This window comes from Cnephaeus nilssonii, assembly GCF_951640355.1.
Source record: "Cnephaeus nilssonii genome assembly, chromosome: 11".
In the NCBI taxonomy this organism is placed as follows: domain Eukaryota; kingdom Metazoa; phylum Chordata; class Mammalia; order Chiroptera; family Vespertilionidae; genus Cnephaeus; species Cnephaeus nilssonii.
Window position 1 is genome coordinate 66,661,676 of NC_137082.1, and position 20,559 is coordinate 66,682,234.

Consider the following 20,559-nt stretch of genomic DNA (forward strand, 5'->3'; position numbering starts at 1 on the left):
GTGATACCTTCTGTACACACGACAGGCTTCATGCACATTAACATGCCAGCTATTCCATGCTGGTGTCCTCCTACTATCAGAACATCCCACTGAGGCTCCCACACACCACATGTTTGAGAACTAGCCTTCTCCTTTTCAAATGACCTCAAACTTATGTTCCTGTTCCATTCCCTTTGGAGGGAGCAGAGGAGGAATCTGCTGAATGCTAACATTATCCCATAAATTCTGGGATCTGTAACAATCCTGCAAGGTAGGCCTATTTTTTTCACGTTTACAAATGAGGAAATACAAGGTATCTTAGAGAGAAGTTAGCTGGGCCAATGTCACATGGCTAGAGAAATAGCAGAGCTGGGTATTGAAACCCAGATTGCCTGATGTCAAAGCCTATGGTCTTGGTACAAAAGAAAATGTTAAACTGTAAAATAAATGGGAACAGAAGATTGAGTTTTTCAAAATAAATGGATACAAATTCTTATTGACTTAGAAAATGAATGGGATTGACAATGTCCTCATTTCATAACAGTTTGAAAATTACATTTTATTTGCTAGAATTTTCCAAGATTCAAAAAGTTTACAGACATATTTATTTCCTACCGAACTATTTGCTCCCCCCAGAGAAGATCTGGAAATGAGGGAATTATAATAAAAGCTGATTTTTAAGCACCAGGGAAGGCAAGTTAGGCAGACCAAATCTAATCAAGTAGCTTGAACTTTCAAAGGAAGTTTTTCAACCATAAAACCTTTCAAAGAGAGTTTTAACCCAAACTTCCATTTTCCCCTCCCAATGAGGCAGTTGCTAGCACAAATCTGTGGGCTGCTTCTCAGTGGGCACAAGTAAGGAGTTTGCTGAGATTTTAAATGCCTGATAGTTTCCAGGTTTTGCCAAATCTAAAAGAACACAGCCTACCAGCATCTCTGGAGCTTTGTTAACTTACACCCACCTGCATTCCAAAGATGCAGGCGATCCGGATTGCACAGCGGATGCCCTCCAAACACAGGGAGGCCACTTCAGTGTCATCACAGTTCTGCAGACCAATGCTGTAGGCTGCCAACAGCGGTGTCCACACCAGCTACCAAGGAAGGAAGGTTTCAATAATGTCTAGAATTTCAGTGGAAAGAGCACTTACAGGCCATACTGTTAGTTATGAGCACAGCCAGGATGCCAAATTCACTGCTATTTTTATTTCAATCTATTCCAGTGACAATATAAAATAGTTCCTCCTAAACTGTGGTCAAAGCTATCACCATTGAGATGCCATATACTACATGTACAGGTCAAAAGAAAGGATGGTAACTATGTGGCTAGTGTGCCACCACTATGCCTACCTGTGCTCACGGAAGACATCACTAACCAATCAGAGGTTAGCGTGCAAAGTAAAACCTATAGGCAACTTATCTCCTATAACTTAATTAACTGAAAGAGTCCTAATTCAATTATTTAGACTTTACCTGTCCTCCAATTTTCTTGTGAACTCCCTGAAAAGAAAAGCTCACAAAAATCTAGAATTGATCAACTATGTATCATTAGAAAGTGTTTCTTTTTTAGACAGTTTAAAAATAGACAGGCCTCAGGATATGGTGTTGTACTTCCACCTACTCTCATCTGATAAACTAACCCTGAGGCCACTGAGATGAGCTATCACAATAAAATGGTCTCTTTTGCCTAAATAATTATTAATTCATTAAATTCCACCAGCAACCCTATATTTGTCCCCATTTTATAGATGACTAGAGGCCTGGTGCACGAAATTCATGCAAGGAGGGTGGGGGGTGTCCCTCAGCCCAGCCTGCACCCTCTGCAATCTGGGACATCCCTCTCACAATCCAGGACTGCTGGCTCCCAACCGCTCGCCTGCCTGCCTTCCTGATTGCCCCTAACTGCTTCTGCCTGCCAGCCTGATCACCCCCTAACCACTCCACTGCCAGCCTGATTGATGCCTAACTGCTCCCCTGCCAGCCTGTTTGCCCCCTACTTCCCTCCTCTGCCGGCCTGGTCACCCCTAACTGCCCTCCCCTGCAGGGCTGATCACCTCCAACTGCCCTCGTTTGCAGGCCTGGTCCCTCTTAACTGCCCTCCCTTGCAGGCCTGGTGCCTCCCAACTGCCCTCCCCTGCTGGCCATCTTGTGTCCACATGGGGGCAGGATCTTTGACCACATGGGGGCAGCCATATTGTGTTGGAGTGATGGTCAATCTGCATATTACTCTTTTATTAGGTAGGATAGAGGCCTGGTGCACGGGTGGGGGCCAGCTGGTTTGCCCTGAAGGGTGTCCCGGATCAGGGTGGGGGTTCCTTTGGGGTGGCCTGAGCGAGGGGCCTGTAGTGGTTTGCAGGCCAGCCACGCCCCCTGGCGACCCAAGAGGAGGCCCTGGTATCTGGAATTTATTTACCTTCTACAATTGAAACTTTGTAGCCTGGAGCGGAGCCAAGCCTCCTGCTCGCTCCGTGGCTGGCAGCCATTTCTTTTGGAGTTTGTGTACCTTTTATAATTGAAACTTTGTAGCCTTAAGCGGAGGCCTGGGCCGGCCAAGGTGTGCGGAAAGCTTTGCTTCCTCCGTTGCCGGGGGCAACCCTTGCCTCCTGCTCTTTCCAGCTCCATAGCTGCCGCCATTTCTGTTTGGATTTGTTTACCTTCTATAATTGAAACTTTGTAGCCTTGAGTGGAGGCTTAGGCCAGTAAGGGCAGGCGGAAAGCTTGGCTTCCCTGTTGCCAGGGAAATGCAAGCCTCCCTCCTGCTCTCTGTGGCTGTAGCCGTCTTGGTTGGGTTTATTTGCATATTTGCTCCTGATTGGCTTGTGTGGCTTGTGGGCATGGCTTGTGGGTGTAGCGGAGTTAGGGTCAATTTGCATATTACACTTTTATTAGGTAGGATGAACAGAGAGAGAGGCTGAGTAACTGACCAAGGTCACAGAGCTACAAAGTGGCAAAGGCTTGGGGTAAAGGGAAGTGGAGGAGAGTATAGTGGGGGATACAGGATGATGGATGGAGACTTGACTTGGGGTGGTGAACACACAATACAGTGTACAGATGATGTGTTGTAGAATTGTACACCTGAAACCTGTCTTAATTTTGTTAATCAGTGTCATTCCAATAAATTCAATTAAAAAACAACAACAAAAACTAAAATGGCAAAGACAGGGCTCCAACCCAGACATTCTGACTGCAGAGCCTATGCTTTTGGCTGATGCTAGGGCTTCTAGAAAGGATTCACCTTAGTTACTATTCAGAAAGCTATTCCCAGACTTGGTCTTTCCTCTCCTCAATCTCTTCACCATTATATACTCGCTGGTTAGCTTCCGGCTGGTTAACTCCAGAATTGGGGTTAGCCACGTCCTAACTTCTCAGGATACTCACTTTGAACATTGGCCGGACGTGGTCCAAGTGAGTGGCACTCGTAAATGGGGCTTTGGCGTGGCTCACAGCCTCCATCAGAGCTTTGGCTGTTTTAGCCATTTGCTCCATCTCCAAATTGTACAGCAGCCGTCGCTGCTTTTCACTAGCTACATCTACAGAGAAATAAGAGAATAAGAACTAAGACTCACTGAGTGCTGGCTAAGTGCCAGGCACTGCTTCAAAAGATTTATAATGACTAATTCACAAATCCTCCCAACCATCCTATGAGTCTGTTAGAAATATCATCATCATACAATGAGGCACAGAGGTGTTAAGTAACTTACCCAGGGTCACACAGCTAGTAAGTAGTACAGCTGGGACTTGAGTGGCTCTGGAGCCTGCACTATAAACCTCTACACTCTGCTGCCTTGCAAACAAAGACATGGGTAGCTTCAAAAGGGCCTTAACTAACAGAATTCTAATCAAGGTCGGCAAAATCACCACTGGTATCAAAGCAAAGTTTTAAGGAACATTTTGGGGGAGCAATTCAGATTAATTAATTTAACCACATTTCTTATTCAGTTATCTATATATGCAAATTAATGCTATCATCCATAAAATGAGCTTAATCATACACTCTGACACATTTGAAAATTGCAGTGAATATAAAGTTTGCCATTAGACCTTACTCTGCTTAGTAGATTTGGTTGCGATCGTGTGCTCCTTTGTTTCTTTCATTGCAATTTTCTTGCCTTCTATCTCTTCATAGATGCTTGAGAGATATTCTTCTGGTAGATCTTTACTATCATTGATGCCCCGATTCATTTTAATATACTGTTCTTTTGTCATTTTATTTTTTACCTATAATTTTAAAAAATTTCAAAAACCATTTAGAAAATATCCAATAACCCAAATAAAGCTACTTATTGAGCTACCATAATATATAAATCATTAACATATTATACCTGAGGGCTGTGCAAGTCTGTAGTTAGCATAATAATCGAATATGCTAGGACGTACGCAGTGTCAGCACTAGCAAAAAGTGTTTGCCTGGAAGAAAAGATTCCAGATGTCAGAACAAGCATAGAGATGAGGCTGGGACAGTCCAGTGCTGAAGGGGACATGCTTCATTGAAAGCAGGCTGACTGCTCCACGAGATGCCAAATGAGTAAAGAGTTTTCATGCTTTCATCATCGCTGATGGATAATTAACGACCCAGAGTGTAGAGAAAGGTCGTTAAGAATATGTGTCAGCTTTAGATTTCTTTGAATAAAACAGTTTCAAGTCAGTTTTTTAAGAAGATCCCCAAGTATCCTCCAGAGAGTAGGTTGAAGCAAGTGAGGAACCCTCACTCTTGGGTGTCAACCCTGCAGTACAAGACCCCGAGAGTGAGGCCTCTTCTAGGTAGCACCCTTAGTGCCTCGCTTGCCTCAGGCTGGTCCTCTTACTGTCAGCAAGCACTTCGTGCTGGGCACTGGGTAGAAAGCTGACTAAAACTGCTGTTCAGTTATCAACAATTTACAGTTTACATTACCCACTGTAATATTTAACAGTAGAAATACAAAGGAAATATTTGTGTGTTCTAAACATTATGCCGGTGATGTCTGTTTTTGTCTTATGCAAGGATAAAAGGACAAAAACTGGTAGATGCACAGTTTCATAATAGGTGAGGCTAAAGCTAGAAAAAACTGGTCTGCCCAATTGCTCCCAATAGGAAAAGGAGAAATTCTGAAGAACACACAAAAGGTCTGCATTCTAATGTGAAATTTAATTAGGTCACATATTTTCTGGTTAAGGGAAACAGACCAAGGTCTCCAGGTCCACAAAGGAAATACAGGCATACCTCAGAGATATAATAGGTTTGGCTCCAGACCACCACAATCAAGTGAACATTGCAATAAAGCAAGTCACATGGTCTCCAAGTGCATATGAAAGTTATATTTACACTACAGTAATTTATTAAGTGTGCAATAGCATGTCAAAAAATATATATATCTTAATTAAAAATACTTTATTGCTAAAAATACTAACCATCGTCTAAGTCTGCAGTGAGATGTAATCTTTTTGCTAGATGTCAATGGCTGCTAACTGATCAGAATGGCTGTTGCTGACGGTTGGGGTGGGTGTGGCAATATCTTAGCTAACTGTTTGGTGCAAGAGGCCTAGTTTTCAGCCTATCTCAACTTTTGACATACCTTCCTCACTAAGTTCAATTATTTCTAGCTTTTGGTTTAATGTGAGACGCTCCTTTTCACAGGAAAACTTAGAGTCCACTGTAGGATTATTAAATGGACTAATTTCAATATTGTTGTGTCTCAGGGAACAGAGAGGCCTGAGGAGAGGGAGAGAGACGAGGGAACAGCCAGTTGGTAGAGCAGCCAGAACACACACATTTATTAAGTTCACCATTTTATATGGGTGCAGTTTGTGCTTCCCCAAAACAATTGCAATAGTAACATCTAAGATCACTTATACAGATTACAGTAACAAATATACTAATAATGAAAAAGTTAGAAATACTATAGATTATCCAAATGTGACACAGAGACACAAGTGAGCAAATACTTTTGGTATGCCTATATATTTAAAGAAAATAACATCTAATTATGTCTTCACAGCAAGTTCTAGCATCCATTTAGTTAGAATGACCAGATGCTCCCTTTGCTGACTATGCAATCTCCAGGGGACAGCTTGCTGTACACTTGGAGGACTGGAACCAATTAATATGAAAACCAAGTTGATTAAAGAGACAAAACTGTTATCAACATGTTTCTACTGAACAATTCCACATCATTTTCACAGTATATCCAGACATTTTTACCCTAGTAACTTCATGTTCAGTGGAAAAAGCATGAGCTTTGATTTAGGCAAACCCATATCCAACCCTGGCTCTGCTATTTACTAGCTGATTAATTTCGGACAGGTTGCTCAATGTCCCAGAGTCTGTTTCCTCATCTGTAAAATGGGGATACGACTCGCAGGCTTACCATGAATTCAATGTAAAGCATATAAAACTCATGGCCTGGCTGACACACAGCAGGTGTTTAATAAAGGTCAGTTCTCTTTTCAATTTTACTTTCTACAAAAAACATGAACTATACCTATGAAAAAAGGCCCTAATATGGAATCATGCACTTAGATGGGTTTTATTAGTTACAGAGCCATTTTTTGTAACCTGCTCATCAGTATGTAATTAAAGAAAAACTAAAATCCTGAGATCTATCCCATATATTAAACCAGGGAGTTATTTTTGATTAGGGAAGAGGTGACCAAGTGCTTCTTCTCAACCCATAATACTCTCTTATCATAATTAATAGCGTGGGCTCTAGCTGGGATCTTGGGCAAGTTACTTAGCCTCTTGGGTCTCAATCTCCTTGTCTGAAAAAGGGGACACAGTTGCTCTGAGGTCTTACACGAGATAATCCCTCAGTACAGTGTCTGGCACATGGAGAAAAGAAATTTTAGTTGTTTGGCATGGACTTAGAAAGATTACACTCAACCCCCAACCAAACTAAGATTAGTGTTCTGATGGAGGCAAAAAGATGATGGACAAGGGATTTAAACATGATGCTCACCCCTGATTGCACTCTATGTATCTTGCGGCAAACTTCTCCATTAACCGATCAATCTTCTGGGCTTCCCCAGGTAGGCGGAAACCTTCTAGAAATGTCCGCAGGGCTGAGACAAACTCCTTTTCACAGAAGTCAAGTTGGTCCACATAGGCATACATCACCTCCTTGTTGAACCTCGTGCTATCTCCCAGGAAATCACCTACTTGGGTCTGAAACACACACATTCACTTACATCTAGAAATTGTCAAATATGAATGCGCAATGAAAGACACTTCAGCCAGAGTGGGGAGGCAGAGTGCCTAGTTCAAGACACTCAGGACAAGAAAAACTGCTAGAAAAGCTAGGTGATTCCCTGAACTGTCCGCCCACCCAACAATTCCAGGTCAGTTTGTCCTGCCACAAAAGAGGAGGAAGCACAAGAGACTTAAAAAGGGAGAAATGATGGGGCACACTAGGGAGGGAGGTTAGTGGCAGATAGAACAGTTTCTAGCAGTGAAGGCACACTTCTAGCTCTGCCACCAAATACACAACCACTTGTCAGGAGGTTAGTTTATTCCCTTCAAAGAGCTTTTTGCCTCACTGGCCAAAGGGAAGAGTAGGGCTGCTATAAGCAGGTGTGAACAATAGCCACTGCACTCAGGGTCAGACAATCTCTATGTTAAAACCTGGTACGGTCTTAGTGTCACTTGATAGAAACCACTTGCAAGTGCTCAACTCCCAGTCTTACAGAATCGAGACGCTCCTCCTGGTGCAGGAATTGGGCAATCTCTTCAACTGATGTTCCCAGCATGCTCTGCTCCTGAAGAAACTGGATCCCTCTCTTGGGTTTCTTGTTGAACCTGTTTTAAGAAGAGATGGGACACGGATTGCTCATTTCAAAATCTAAAGGATAGAAATACCTAGCATTTGAGGTAGGTTAAAATAACACCATGAACAAGCCATCATATATCAGCTAGGAAGGTCTTATGTATCCTGGCAGGTTTCTGAATTCCATCTTCAATTTCTGACCTACCTATAGAGCAAAGTCTGTTGGTTGCCACCCAATATCTGTACTCCCCTTCTCCAACATTCACAAAACCCTAGATGTTTAATCTGGGACACAACTCCCTGAAATAAAAACTACATTTCATTGCCTCCCCCTTGAACAAAGTACAGCCATGTGATAAAGTTCTAGTCAGTGAGGATTTGAGCAGAAGTGTTATGGGTACTTCTAGGAAGGCTCCTTAAACAAAGCCAACTTGACTGGGAGGTATACTCTTTTTGCCCTTTCCCACTTCTTCCCCAGAATATATGTGTGATGGCTAGTGCTCCAGCAGTCACCTTAAACCATGAGTCAACAATGAAGATGCAAATTGCATTAAGGCTGGTGAAGCAGAAAGCTAAGAGTAGCCTGGATCTCTGATGTCCATAGGAGCCACTACAAAAGCTCTACACTGCTTTTATGTATTTCCTGTTAAAGGCAGGCAAACTTTCCACTAAGGTATAAATTCAACTTATTTACCAGGCTGTGCATGGGAGAGAATGACATCATATATAAGCACAAACTGTAGCAAGGGTTGTGAAGGAAGAAGATGAATAGGGTGCAGGAACAGAGAATAACTTGGGACCTGTTAGATAGTGTGGTTACAGAAGGCCACTTTGAGGAAGACGTTTTGCCAAGTCCAAAGGATGAAAAAGACACAAGAGTATTCCAATCAGGGGGCATGAGAACAAAAACACCTGGAAGTATTTAAAAGACTGAAACTATTATGTGATTCAGGGGTATTGGCAGGAGATGAGATTATCGAGAAATGAGGTCAGTGAGATGGGCCAGAGGCTGGGTCAGGCTGTGATGAGAAAATGGAAAACCTGGAATGACTTTAGGCAGGGGAGTGATAAGACCTGATTTAAGTTTTCAAAAAGATTACTTTTGAGGGATGTAAGGATGGTGACAGAGGAAATGAAGAGATCAACACTTCAATCACTCAGAAGTTGGACAGGATATGAGTGTGCGCATATGTATTTTTGTGTGTAAAAGACTAGAAAGAAACACATTAAGATTTACCAGTGGTTACGATAATGGTAAGGTTTTCAAAGATGTAGGGCTGAAATTACTTTCAAATGGTTCAGAAGAAAATAATACATAGGTAACACTAATGTGGCAGATGTTAATTTTTCTGTATGTTAAAAATTTTCATAATATATAGTTGGAAAAAGTGTTACCAATGGTGATTTCCTCTAGGAGTAATTTTACGAGTTCTTGCTTTATATACTTTTCTATATTTTCTAGTGGTTTAATTTTTTTAATTAGGAAAAAAAAAAAGACCAGGCATCAAACACAAACCCATTACATTACATTTCTCTCTAACACACAAAACTCACTCACTCTGCTGGCTTAATCAGGCTCAGCTGCAAGTGCCAGCACTCGCCTTCTGTAACAGGCATTTCCCTTTGAGGAGCCAGCCCCAGGTCCCCAGAGAAGATGTGGCTTTGTCAGAGGCCCCAAGAGATTCAGCTAGAGTAGCAGCCACACTCACAGCTCAATGCCATGTTCAATGATTTCTTTTTGTTGCTTGATGACCTCAAACTGCTCCGGATCATCCTGGATAGTTGTCTGGGTCCCTGAGGACACCGTGGACTCCATGGAGGTCACGCTGCTCCGTCTCGCCATGTCAAGACCTTTCCCATCCCCCATTTCCTGATCTGTGGGCCTCTCCTGACCTGCAATAACATAATAGAAAAGAAAACCATATTAGCAAAAGGGAAACAGACATGGCTGAACTCAGTTCTGGCTCTGCAATTCCCCTTTCCACACCTATAACAATAAGTTTGCACTGTCAAGATCACAAGCATTAAACCGTGATATTACTCTAATCCTTTACTTAAAAACTTACATTTTTGTGGAACCTGATAAGCTAATTCTAAAATTAACATAAAAGTATGATAAAAAATAGTCAAGACACTTGTACTGGTGCAAGAATAGACAAATCAATAGAACAGAATAGAAAATTCAGAAACAGACATATACACACAAGGGAATATGATAAAGGTGGACCTTTAAATCAGTGAGGGAGACTTAATAAAAAATGTTGGAACAATTGGTCCTCCATTTGGAAAAGTGAAGTTAGAGTACAACTCACACATATCCCTCTTCCACATTCCAGATGGATTAAAAAGCGGAACCTTTAAAATACTATAGGTATTTAGCAAACTAAAGTGTTTTTTGCTAATTCTAAGACAACTATAACTGGACAACTTTTCCCAATAGCTGTAAATAGCCAACTGTGAATGGAGGTGGTGGTGGCAGCAGCCCTTTCTCACCGAGGCTGGTCTGGTGGTTGGGATTCACATACAGGTCTTTGCTCCACTCCACCATGCACTTGAGAATGGACACGAGGCACTCTAGGCCTTTCTTCCTCAGACTGAGCTCCTAAGAACAAAAGTGACATGGCACAGACTTAGATAAATTAAGTGCAGATATCTATAGGGCTCTTAGGGAATTCTATGAGGACAGAAGATAACCACTGACAAGGGAAAGTTAACAGGTGACATTAAGTATTAAGGGCTCATTGCAAAAACCCTGAAAATCTCTGAAGGTATTCATCACAAACCTCCTAGCAGCAAAAAATATTGGATATGTGCTTTCTTAAAATGAACAGTGCTTTCTGAATTTCTAAAAGGAAGTTCACTGCTTGTATAATGTGAAAAAACACTTAATACTTTCCTTTAAAAAAACAAAAACAAAAAACCCCCAGGGTGTTAAACCAGCGATCCTATCTAATAAAAGAATATGCAAATTGACCGTCACTCCAGCACACAAGATGGCTGGCCCCATGTGGACACAATATGGCCACCACAAGATGGCCGGCAGGGGAGGGCAGTTGTGGGTGATCAGGCCAGCAGGGGAGGACAGTTGGGGGGGGACCCAGGCCTGCAGGGGAGGGCAGTTGGGGGCGACCAGGCTTGCAGGGGAGGGCAGTTAGGGGCAACCACGCAGGCAGGGGAGGGCAGTTAGGGGTGACCAGGCCTGCAGGGAAGGGCAGTTGGGGGCAATCGGCTGGCATGGGAGCAGTTAGGCATCAATCAGACTGGCAGGGGAGTGGTTAGGGGGTGATCAGGCTGGCAGGCAGAAGCAGGCAGGGGCAATCATGCAGGCAGGCAGGCGAGCGGTTGGGAGTCAGCAGTCTTGGATTGTGAGAGGGATCCCAGATTGGAGAGGGTGCAGGCTGTGCTGAGGCCCCGCCCCCCCCCCCAGGCATGAATTTCATGCACTGGGCCTCTAATCTCAAAATAAGACAAAAAAAATCTTGTATTATGCAGCAAATTAGTGATTCTGAACACAATCTTATCTCCCAAACACCCACAAATGTATTCCCTTTTAAGGCTCACTCTACAATAAAAACAGTTTAAAAAAAATAGCATTTCTTAAATAAAAAATTAAATGTGAATTGCACATAATCTAAAACAAAAACCAATATTTTAGGATCAAAACAGCATCTAAGGTGGCACAGATCTCTCTATAAATCTAATGAAAATATGAACGTTTTAGGGAAAATGCCATAGACCAAAATCCTGCACATAATTCCAGGCAGCTCACAGACATTCTGACCCATTCATTTAGAGGCCCCAGGTTAAGGATCCTATTCTTTACAGGCACACTGATAAGAGGCAATCTCTTCTGCCTTTACTGGAGCCTGAGATCCTGTTTTCACAAGGTCTCTGGAAAGGTGACTGAGAGTGAACTTGCTTCCTACAAATATCAGTTCAAATGTGACCTCCTCAGGGAGACTAACTATGATGACGTCATTAAAAAATGACACCACCTCCACACTCCTTCTCTATCATCCCTGCTTTATTCTTCTCTGAAACTTATTTCTTCCTTGTCTGCTTGTAAGTGTTGTGACGGCAGCAATTGTGTGCATGTACATACATAATGTTTGTTTTGTACCCACAGCAGCAAGGACAGTGCCTGGCACATGGTGGCACTTGATAAATGTTTAACAAAATGAATGAACTTCAAGTATAAATGAGTGTTCTTAGTATTTTTACCTGGAGAGGTGTCATTCCCAGCTCATGTCCACTTCTTCCCTGAGCAATTTTGGATAAGTCATTTACGAGGCGCTCAAAAATGTTAGCAGCATTTAAATCACAGTCGTAGTTGACATAAATATCTACAACACACTGGGCATCTTGGAAAATAACAGACAGATATTACAAATTCTGATTGAACACAAATAACAGTTAAGTTTTCTTATTAAATAAGATTCCTGTGCCAAAAAAGTTTTCCCAGTGAGTTGCTAACTCAAGTGGACATACCACAGTATCACTCACAAGAAATGAATGTCTTAAGTAGTAGGGAGATGGGAGGCCCTCTCTCTAGTCCTGGGCACTACCTAAAATCTCAGGCAGTTCATTCCAACTTTCCAAGCTCACTTTCCTCATCAAAACAGGAGTTAACAACTGCCTGATCCACTTTTTAAAGTTGTGCAACTCTTAAGTTATGTTTGATGATAGAGAAGAAGGATGCTGGCTTTACAGTCACACACTTGCATTGTGTAAGGTAAATCCAAATTTACCTAAGCACCCCATCAAGGGTTGGCAGCACCAATACCTTGGACCCTGTAACTGAAAAGCACATTCAGCTGATAAGCAGGGTGACCAAGTGTCCCAGTTTTCCAGGATTTGAGGGTTTCTCAGGATTTGGAACTTTCAGTGCCAAAACCCCAATTTCCCGGGCAACCAGGCTGAGTTGCTCATCCTCTAAAGGAGGTGGGGTGGGTCTAGTCATTAGGTTAGCATTGGCCTATAAGGTAATGATTTTCCCAGCACTTCATTAAAACTCAAAGAGGAGGAGTTAAAGATCTTCCTCTTGACTTTGGAAAATAAATACATCAAGAGGTTCCGGGCTAGCCAAAGGGATGAGCACCGCAGGGAGAAAATACCTGCACAGATCCTTGTCAGAGTCTGAATGACCATCCACCTGTGCTCAAAAGAACTTGTTGATGTTTCTAAAATGTTCAGGAAAATCTCTTTGAAAAAGACCTATGTGACATGAAGACAAAGGAGGACACTGATTAATAGTTTGAATTAGGGCTCAAACCTCAAAGCCTTTAGAGGACAGGCAGATCCTATGATGAAGAGTGGTGTACACATGCTGCTGAATCGCAATGAAACCCTAGCTGCGTGGGAACAGCTGGAGGGCAAGGGCGCGGGAACTGGGGAACATGGTCATCAGAGGGAGCAGCTGCTCCGAGTCATCGCCAAGAGCTGCCACATGGCAATGCAGGACCACTGTCGTGATTTTTCAAGAGAAACCAGAAATATGGATTTTCATGTAGAATCTGATTTCTCTACTTGGCAACTAATTCAGGGTAGTTCAAATAATTTAGACTAAACAAACATATTTGTGGGGGCTAACACTAGCACACAGACCACTCGATTTAAACCTTTGGTTAAAATGAAAGGAATACAAGATTTCTGAGCAGTAACTTTTCACGAAAAGGTATTCTTCGCTCCTCACTCATTCAAAAAGTTCTTTGGGGGAAAAGCAGCCAGTAGACTGTGTAATTGCAGTTCTTGGTGACCCTGCCACCAGCAGTTAACCATCTGGTACAAAATGAAAAAAATCAATTTGGAGTCCGTACCTCTATCTGCATTTTCAAGTGCATTTTAAAGTTTGAAAGAAGAGTAAGAAAAATGGCCAGAGAGAGCTCAAAGACATCAGGCACTGAAGAGACGCCGTTTTTGGACAATGCCACGCAGAGATATTGCTTGATGGCATTGATGAACATCTCGTGAGTCCTGAAGACGGGGCCGGCGTTCTGCAACACCGAGAGGAGCAGCTGCAGGGAAACCACCTTGGAGCGCAGCTCGTGGGACCTAGCAACAAAGAAAACAAAGAACGATGATGGGGTTAAAAGATAAAACTTAAAAATCATGTTTCTTGAGAAGGCCTCACTCCTCTACCAGTGAGAATTTCCTGAGAAGCCAATGATTTAAGAACTAGCAACAGCACCTAAATGTCAAGAGAACAAGGGCAGATGACAGGAGATGGGTCCTCTTAGGACCTGCAGATCCTGTGAGAACAAGAACTGCCAGCTTCTATTCTTTTCACCGCCCTCCCCCCTAGCCCCCCCATAAAGCAGAGATAGCAAGAGCAAAGTAAGTGTCAACTGGCCCTGGAGAGCTGGTTCTGCAATTCACCTGATAGAACAATTACTTTTACAACCTCATTCATGGAGCCTAAAACATCTGGCCTTCATAGACAATGAAGATGGTGCTCTTTACCCACCTGCCTCATGCCTCCTCACTCCACCCACAGGAATGGTAAGAAATGAGAAATTTCCATAAACCATTTTCCTAATGGTTATATTCTCAACAGAAGAGTTGAGGGCTCTTATTAATGACTAATAATAATGATGATAATAATAGTGACTATAAAACTCTTATAACGTGCAAGGCCCTGTGCTTTATATTATTTTATTAAATGGGTCCTGTAAGGTGATTTTCCATATTCCCATTTTCCAGAAACTCCTACAAGCCGTGGAGCTGGTCTTAGGTGTAAGGGCCGGGACTGAATGCAGTTCTCTCTGGCTCCAAAGCCTCTGCTTGGACACTCCACAGCACTGCCATCCTTGTGATAGTTCACTCACTACTACAAAGAAAGGCTGGTTTCTCTGGTTTGAATCTGGGTCTGTATCCATGCAACAAAGGTTTTCAACCAGGGCAGGAAACTGAAATTTGCTCACATCCTGCTCCTGCCCTCATTAGTACATTAAATTGATTAGTCAGTAAAAAGAGGGTACATGCATGTTCAAGGTAATTATTATTATTATTTTAAAATGTATTTTATTGATTTTTTACAGAGAGGAAGGGAGAGGGGATAGAGAGTTAGAAACATCAATGAGAGAGAAACATTGTTCAGCTTCCTCCTACACACCCCCTACTGGGGATGTGCCTGCAACTAAGGTACATGCCCTTGACCGGAATCGAACCTGGGACCCTTCAGTCCGCAGGCCAAGGCTCTATCCACTGAGCCAAACTGGTTAGGGCCAAGGTAATTATTTCTAGCATATAAACCAAAAAAGCAAAACTGGGCAGAATCTTGGTTGAAGGGGACACAGAGACAATTCATTGTGAAAGAACTGAAGAACTGATTGTAGGCACCACATGAATTTAAAAAGCTATAAAACTATCCTGAATAAATTCCTGCCAGGGGCCAAGGCACTGGGTTTCCTGGAACCACTGAGATCCTCCTGGATCACCTGGGTTATAGACAGCCAAGAACTACTGTCTGCTTACTTTGGATCTGGGGGGCCTTCACCAAGGGGTTTCATGGACAGCTTGCAAAGGGAGCGAAACACAAGGAAGGCGTCCTTCTGCAGAATGTGAGAGAACCTAGCAGCCACTTGATGTCCTTGTGCGTCTGATTCCTAAACAGAAAGAAATAAAGGTCAAAACAAAAGGATAATTATTTTAAAAAATAAGAAAAAAGTATCTCATGGAAATGCAAATTATTTTATTTATTCAATGGGGAAGAGAGGGGTGAAGGGTGGAGAAATGGCAAAATAGGAGCTATGGGGGAGTCATTAAGGCAATTCTAAAACCGTGTTCCTTGTCCTTCAAAAAGTGGTTTAAAATGATAATTTTTAAACATTAAACCATAAAAAACCACAACAAATATCGGTAATGATTTATATTAGCTTGGGTAAAAAGGTATTTCTAAGAATACTATTGCAAGATAAATAAGAAATATATAGGTATTTTTTTTAAAAAAAACCTTGTTTTAATAAGTAAACTACATTTAAAAATAAAAATATTTAAAACCTATGGCAAGGATTAATATTCTCAATATAGAGTAAGTTCTTATAATTCATTAAAGAGGTATGAAAACCTTTATCTCAAATAAAAAACTGGTAAAAAACATTAATAAGCAATTCACCAAGAAATGCAAATGCAAATCTAAATAACCTTACTACCAATCATTAAGGCAGGATCTTCCTCCTAAGAGACTAGCAAGGCTCTGAATGAACGCTATTGTCCGGTTTCAATGAGGAAATGACAGCTTACAGTGGGCACAGATTCCAGTATTACCTTCCCAGCAGGCTAATTTGATGTTAAGGATCAAAAGCCTTAGACCCAGCAATACCACTGCAGGGATTTATCACAAAGAAAGAATAAGGATGTGCACAATCTTTATCTATAAGGATGTTCATTATAGAAGGGTTGTTTCTGTGATAAAACTGAAATAACCTAAAGGCCTAATAGGGAATTGGCTAAATAGATTACAGTAATCCATATGATTGCATTTTACATGGCCATTAACACATTAGTTAGACCTGTATGTACTGATGTGGAAAGATGTCCATGAGATAGCGTTGAGTGAACAAAGCAAGTCAGCATAGTATATAAGACATGAGACCCTCATATGGACTTCAATACATCCCGATGTGCATTCTTAACAGGGATAATATAACCCCAAGGGGCTGCTATAGACTGAATGTTTGTGTCCCTTCAAAATTCATATGTTGAAACCTAATCTCCAATGTGATGGCATTAGGAGGTGGGGATTTGGGGAGGTGATTAGGTCATGAGGGTGTAGTCCTCATGAATGGGATTAGTGCCCTTATGAAAGAGGCCCCGAGAGCTCCTTCACCTACCCCTCTGCCATGTGAAGACACAGAGAGAAGACCCCTGACTATGAAACAGAAAGCAGACCCTCACCAGATACCAAAACTGTTGGAGTCTTGATCTTGGATTTCCCAGCCTCCAGAACTGTGAGCAATAAATTTCTGTTGTGTATAACCCAGCCAGTTTATGATATTCTGTTATAGCAGGTTGAACAGACTAAGGGCAAAAAATTGGTTCTTGGGGTGTGAAAAGTTCTTCTTTTTATGTATAAGCAGTACATAAGCAGATACCTAGTTTATTAGTAGCTTTAAAATTTCATAAAGGGTGGGCGGTGAGCAAGAAAAAATATGTAAAAAGGCTCCTTAAAGAGGTGATAATGAAAAAAGTTTGAGAAACACTAGTGAAAAGGTATAGGGAGTGCGTTCACATTGGATGTTAATGTTATATTATTTCCTGTTTTGAATGTTTATATATAGTCAAACCTCAGATCTCAAACGTCTCCCATCTCGGTTCTCGACCAAATGGTTTAGGGAAAAAATGTCCTAGTTGTCAAATCAAACTTAGGTTTTTGACCTGACAACCCCTTCATGCTAACACCTTAGCATGACAAAAAGAGTCTCTCAGGCAACAAAGGAGAGAGTGCTTTTATTGCTGGCAAATCGATGAATAGCATAAATTACAACATAAAGAGGCTATCAAGAGTGCTAATGTTGCTAAGGGTGTGAAAAAACAATGATCACAGGCTACTGAAGAGGTAGACAAACTGTTGCTGGTTTGAAAAAGTGAAAAGTAGTTAGCCAGGGACAGCATTACAGACAGTGCTATGTGAAAAAGGAAAGATGCCCATGCTGACTTCCTAAAAGACAGCCCTGCAACAAGTGCTGGAAGTGATTCATTTAAGGCTAGTAGGGGGTGGTTTAATAAATTCAAGAAAAGAAGTATTTATTTATAGATTAAACAGTATATTAGACATGTATTGCATATAAGAAAGGTTAAAACAGGGAATCATTTGTGGGTTTGGAACAGATCAATTCAATTTACATTATTTCTAATGGGAAAAAATGATTTGGTTTTCAAATAAGTCGCTTCTCTAACAGTCTGCTAGAACAAACTAAGTTTGAGAACCAAGGTTCCACATATAACATTATCAAGAAAACAATAAAACTGTTTTTTAAAAAATTATAGTGAACGTATCAGCCTGAAAAAAAATGTTCATAATGCTCTCCAGTTCCATCCATGCTGTTGCAAATGGTAAGAACTCCTTTTTTACAGCAGCGTAGTATTCCATTGTGTAGATGTACCACAGTTTTTTAATCCACTCATCTGCTGATGGGCACTTAGGCTGTTTCCAAATCTTAGCTATTGTAAATTGTGCTGCTATGAACACTGGAGAGCATTATGCTAAGTGAAATAAGCCAGTCAGAGAAAGATAAATATCACATGATCTCACTCATTTATGGAATATAATGAACAACATAAAACAGATCCAGAGACAGAGAAACATCGATCAGACCATCAAACCTCAGAGGGAAGGTAGGGGAGCGGGGGAGGAAGGGGGAGAGATCAACCAAAGGACTTGTATGCATGCATATAAGCCTAACCGATGGACACAGACAACAGGGGGGTGAGGGCATGAGTGGGGGGGGGGGATAGGGTGGGTAATGGGGGAATAAGGACACATATGTAACACCTTAATCAATAAAGAAATTTAAAAAAATGTTCATAATATATATTAAGTTTACAAAATAGGTTATAAAACAGCATGTATATTGTTATTCCATTTAAGTGAAAAAAATATGTGAAGGGTAGGAAAATTTAGAAGGCTATAAAGAAAATGTTAACAAGGGTTATCTTTGAGTTATGGTATTATGGATGACTTGTGTTTCCGTTTTTTCATTCTCTACATTTTATTTTCCTATAATAAATGCATATTACTTTGAGAGAGAATAAAAAGGGCAAGAAATATAAGTGTTAAAAATCTGAATAAACAAGGTTTAATAACAATGTTGAATACAACCAACATTAATTAGCATGTTCCAAAAATGGAACCTACTAACAAAGAATATCAGGCCAGGACTCTGACCAGAAACTGAATAGGGCTCACTGGTTTTCACTCACTTCTTCTGGCAGAGATTTAATTCTGCATCTTATAAAAAGGTAAAAATCGAAATGAATCCATATGAGAGAATCATCAACATACCAGGTTATCCGCTGACGACAAGGACTGCCTGTCATCTGCTATTCCATTGGTCTGTGAGTTTTCGTCCACTGCTGATGGGACAGCACATTCCTGTCCCTCCAGTTCGCCAAGGGCCCTCTCGGGTTCTGTCAGACTGTGCTTTTGTGCTGCTTCTTCAAACACAAGTGCAGATATCTTTACTAAATTAGTACTTATCCTGAAAGGTAGCCTGCCATCAGGAAGAAGTGATTCATGTAACCTTCTAGGTACTGCTTTTTCCCTTTCCCTGCATCACTACCCCATGACTGACATAATACGCATTGAAAAAGGCTTGCCCAAAGTGATGCGTAGGTTTTTCATGTGTCTGTTATCCACAGCCCCAACACCAGGGTCTTGATTAATACTGTAGTCCATGTCAATGGTATGTCCAGAAATGTGATACAGCAACCCTGTCCCCTCCTTCCCCTTCTCAAAAAGATTAGAAAAAGCTAAACATGAAAAGTGCAGATTATTTTTAAAAGGTCTATTAATATAGGGGTTAGAGAAAAAGAGCCACATAAATTAAAGGGTTTGATAGTTATGAAAGAAAACCTCAGTTACAAAGAAAAGAAAGAAAATGAAGACGTGAGCTTCCTGGCAGCCATGTGAACAATGGAAAGAGAAAGAATTAATAGATTTTGTCATTTAATGAAAGAAAGCTATACTTGATGATTAGCAGAACAGCAGAACTCCATGAGAATTTACCATGTAGATCTTTACATACAGATGGGACATCAAACAACTTAATAAGCACAATCTTCCATAATGGTTTTACAAAGCATATATTCATTCGACAAATTTTATCAAGTGCCCATTATTTACCAATTTCTGTGCTAGGGACTGAGGGATACAGCAGTGAACAAGACAGACGAATGTTTATTATGTGAGGACTTCTTGTATTGGCCCCAGAAAACAATCTAAGGGTGTGAAATAAAATTATTCAATTTTAAAGATATTTCTAAAAGGGTTAAATAATAAAATCTATGTATACAGCTTGGTGGGACCCTAAATCAACAAAAGGATAGGCTTAGAGCAGTAGGTCACATTTCTTTGACGATAACCTTCAGTAAGAAATACATCTTAAAAATCATGAACTAGTACACATGTGCACATAACTGAAATGCATGTTTCATGAAACAATGCTTAACACACCACACGCAATGCATTCAGTTTGTATTCTATTTATTTTCTTTCATTTAAAAAATGCTCACTGCAATCCACTAAATTACTGACTTCTTAACCCACTAATGGTCTATTGGCACTGGAACTGAGCTATACAAATTTAATTCCACTGAAACCACACCAAAAAACTGAGTGAGTTATGAATGAAATATAACAAAAGAACAAACTTCCATGTGCATCTGATACCTGCTGACATAGGGACTGTCTGCTCAACAAGTCAATGGCTAGCCATGAAAGTTCAGCAGTAATGGACACCACCTCAGGGCTCACAGCCCACTCCTGGAAAAACTGGATGTAGATAGGAGTGGTCCTCTGTGTCTCTATGTGGAACACTCAACCCTAACATCGTCAGACTGTGCTTCTTGAGCCCAACCCAAATGAGAATAAAATCACCTGCTAAAAACAAGTAATTTGAATTCCATATGAAAGATGAGCAGACATGGGCAGATTCATTTTCCATGGGCTCACTGGGGGCAGGGCACCCTACCACTAAAATATCTGGGTAAGGACTTTTTTGAAGGAATGGGGTAGAAGGAAAGGCTGGGTTATTGGTTCTTACCTTTGACAGCAGATGTGACCACATCTTCTAAGATCTCCTTCACCACCTCCTGGGCTCCATCATCAGTCCCTACACACACACCCAAA

The 20,559-nt window shown here is 41.3% G+C and overlaps 1 protein-coding gene across 2 annotated transcripts in view; it reads right to left on the reverse strand.

Moving 5' to 3' along the window:
• ARFGEF2 (ARF guanine nucleotide exchange factor 2) overlaps positions 1–20,559 on the reverse strand; it is a 94,686-nt gene that overhangs the window by 42,002 nt on the left and 32,125 nt on the right. Inside the window, exons 7-20 of one of the 2 annotated variants that reach the window (XM_079783576.1) lie at positions 20,474–20,542; positions 18,715–18,866; positions 15,186–15,316; positions 13,529–13,763; positions 12,827–12,926; positions 11,934–12,073; positions 10,206–10,314; positions 9,422–9,605; positions 7,633–7,744; positions 6,909–7,114; positions 4,299–4,383; positions 4,023–4,194; positions 3,355–3,506; positions 942–1,070 (exon numbers count right to left, since the gene is read on the reverse strand). In XM_079783576.1, coding sequence (XP_079639702.1) covers positions 942–1,070; positions 3,355–3,506; positions 4,023–4,194; positions 4,299–4,383; positions 6,909–7,114; positions 7,633–7,744; positions 9,422–9,605; positions 10,206–10,314; positions 11,934–12,073; positions 12,827–12,926; positions 13,529–13,763; positions 15,186–15,316; positions 18,715–18,866; positions 20,474–20,542 — 1,976 coding nt within the window. Of the gene's footprint in view, positions 1–941; positions 1,071–3,354; positions 3,507–4,022; positions 4,195–4,298; positions 4,384–6,908; positions 7,115–7,632; positions 7,745–9,421; positions 9,606–10,205; positions 10,315–11,933; positions 12,074–12,826; positions 12,927–13,528; positions 13,764–15,185; positions 15,317–18,714; positions 18,867–20,473; positions 20,553–20,559 lie in introns of both variants that reach the window. The other variant, XM_079783575.1, reaches the window with a different exon arrangement.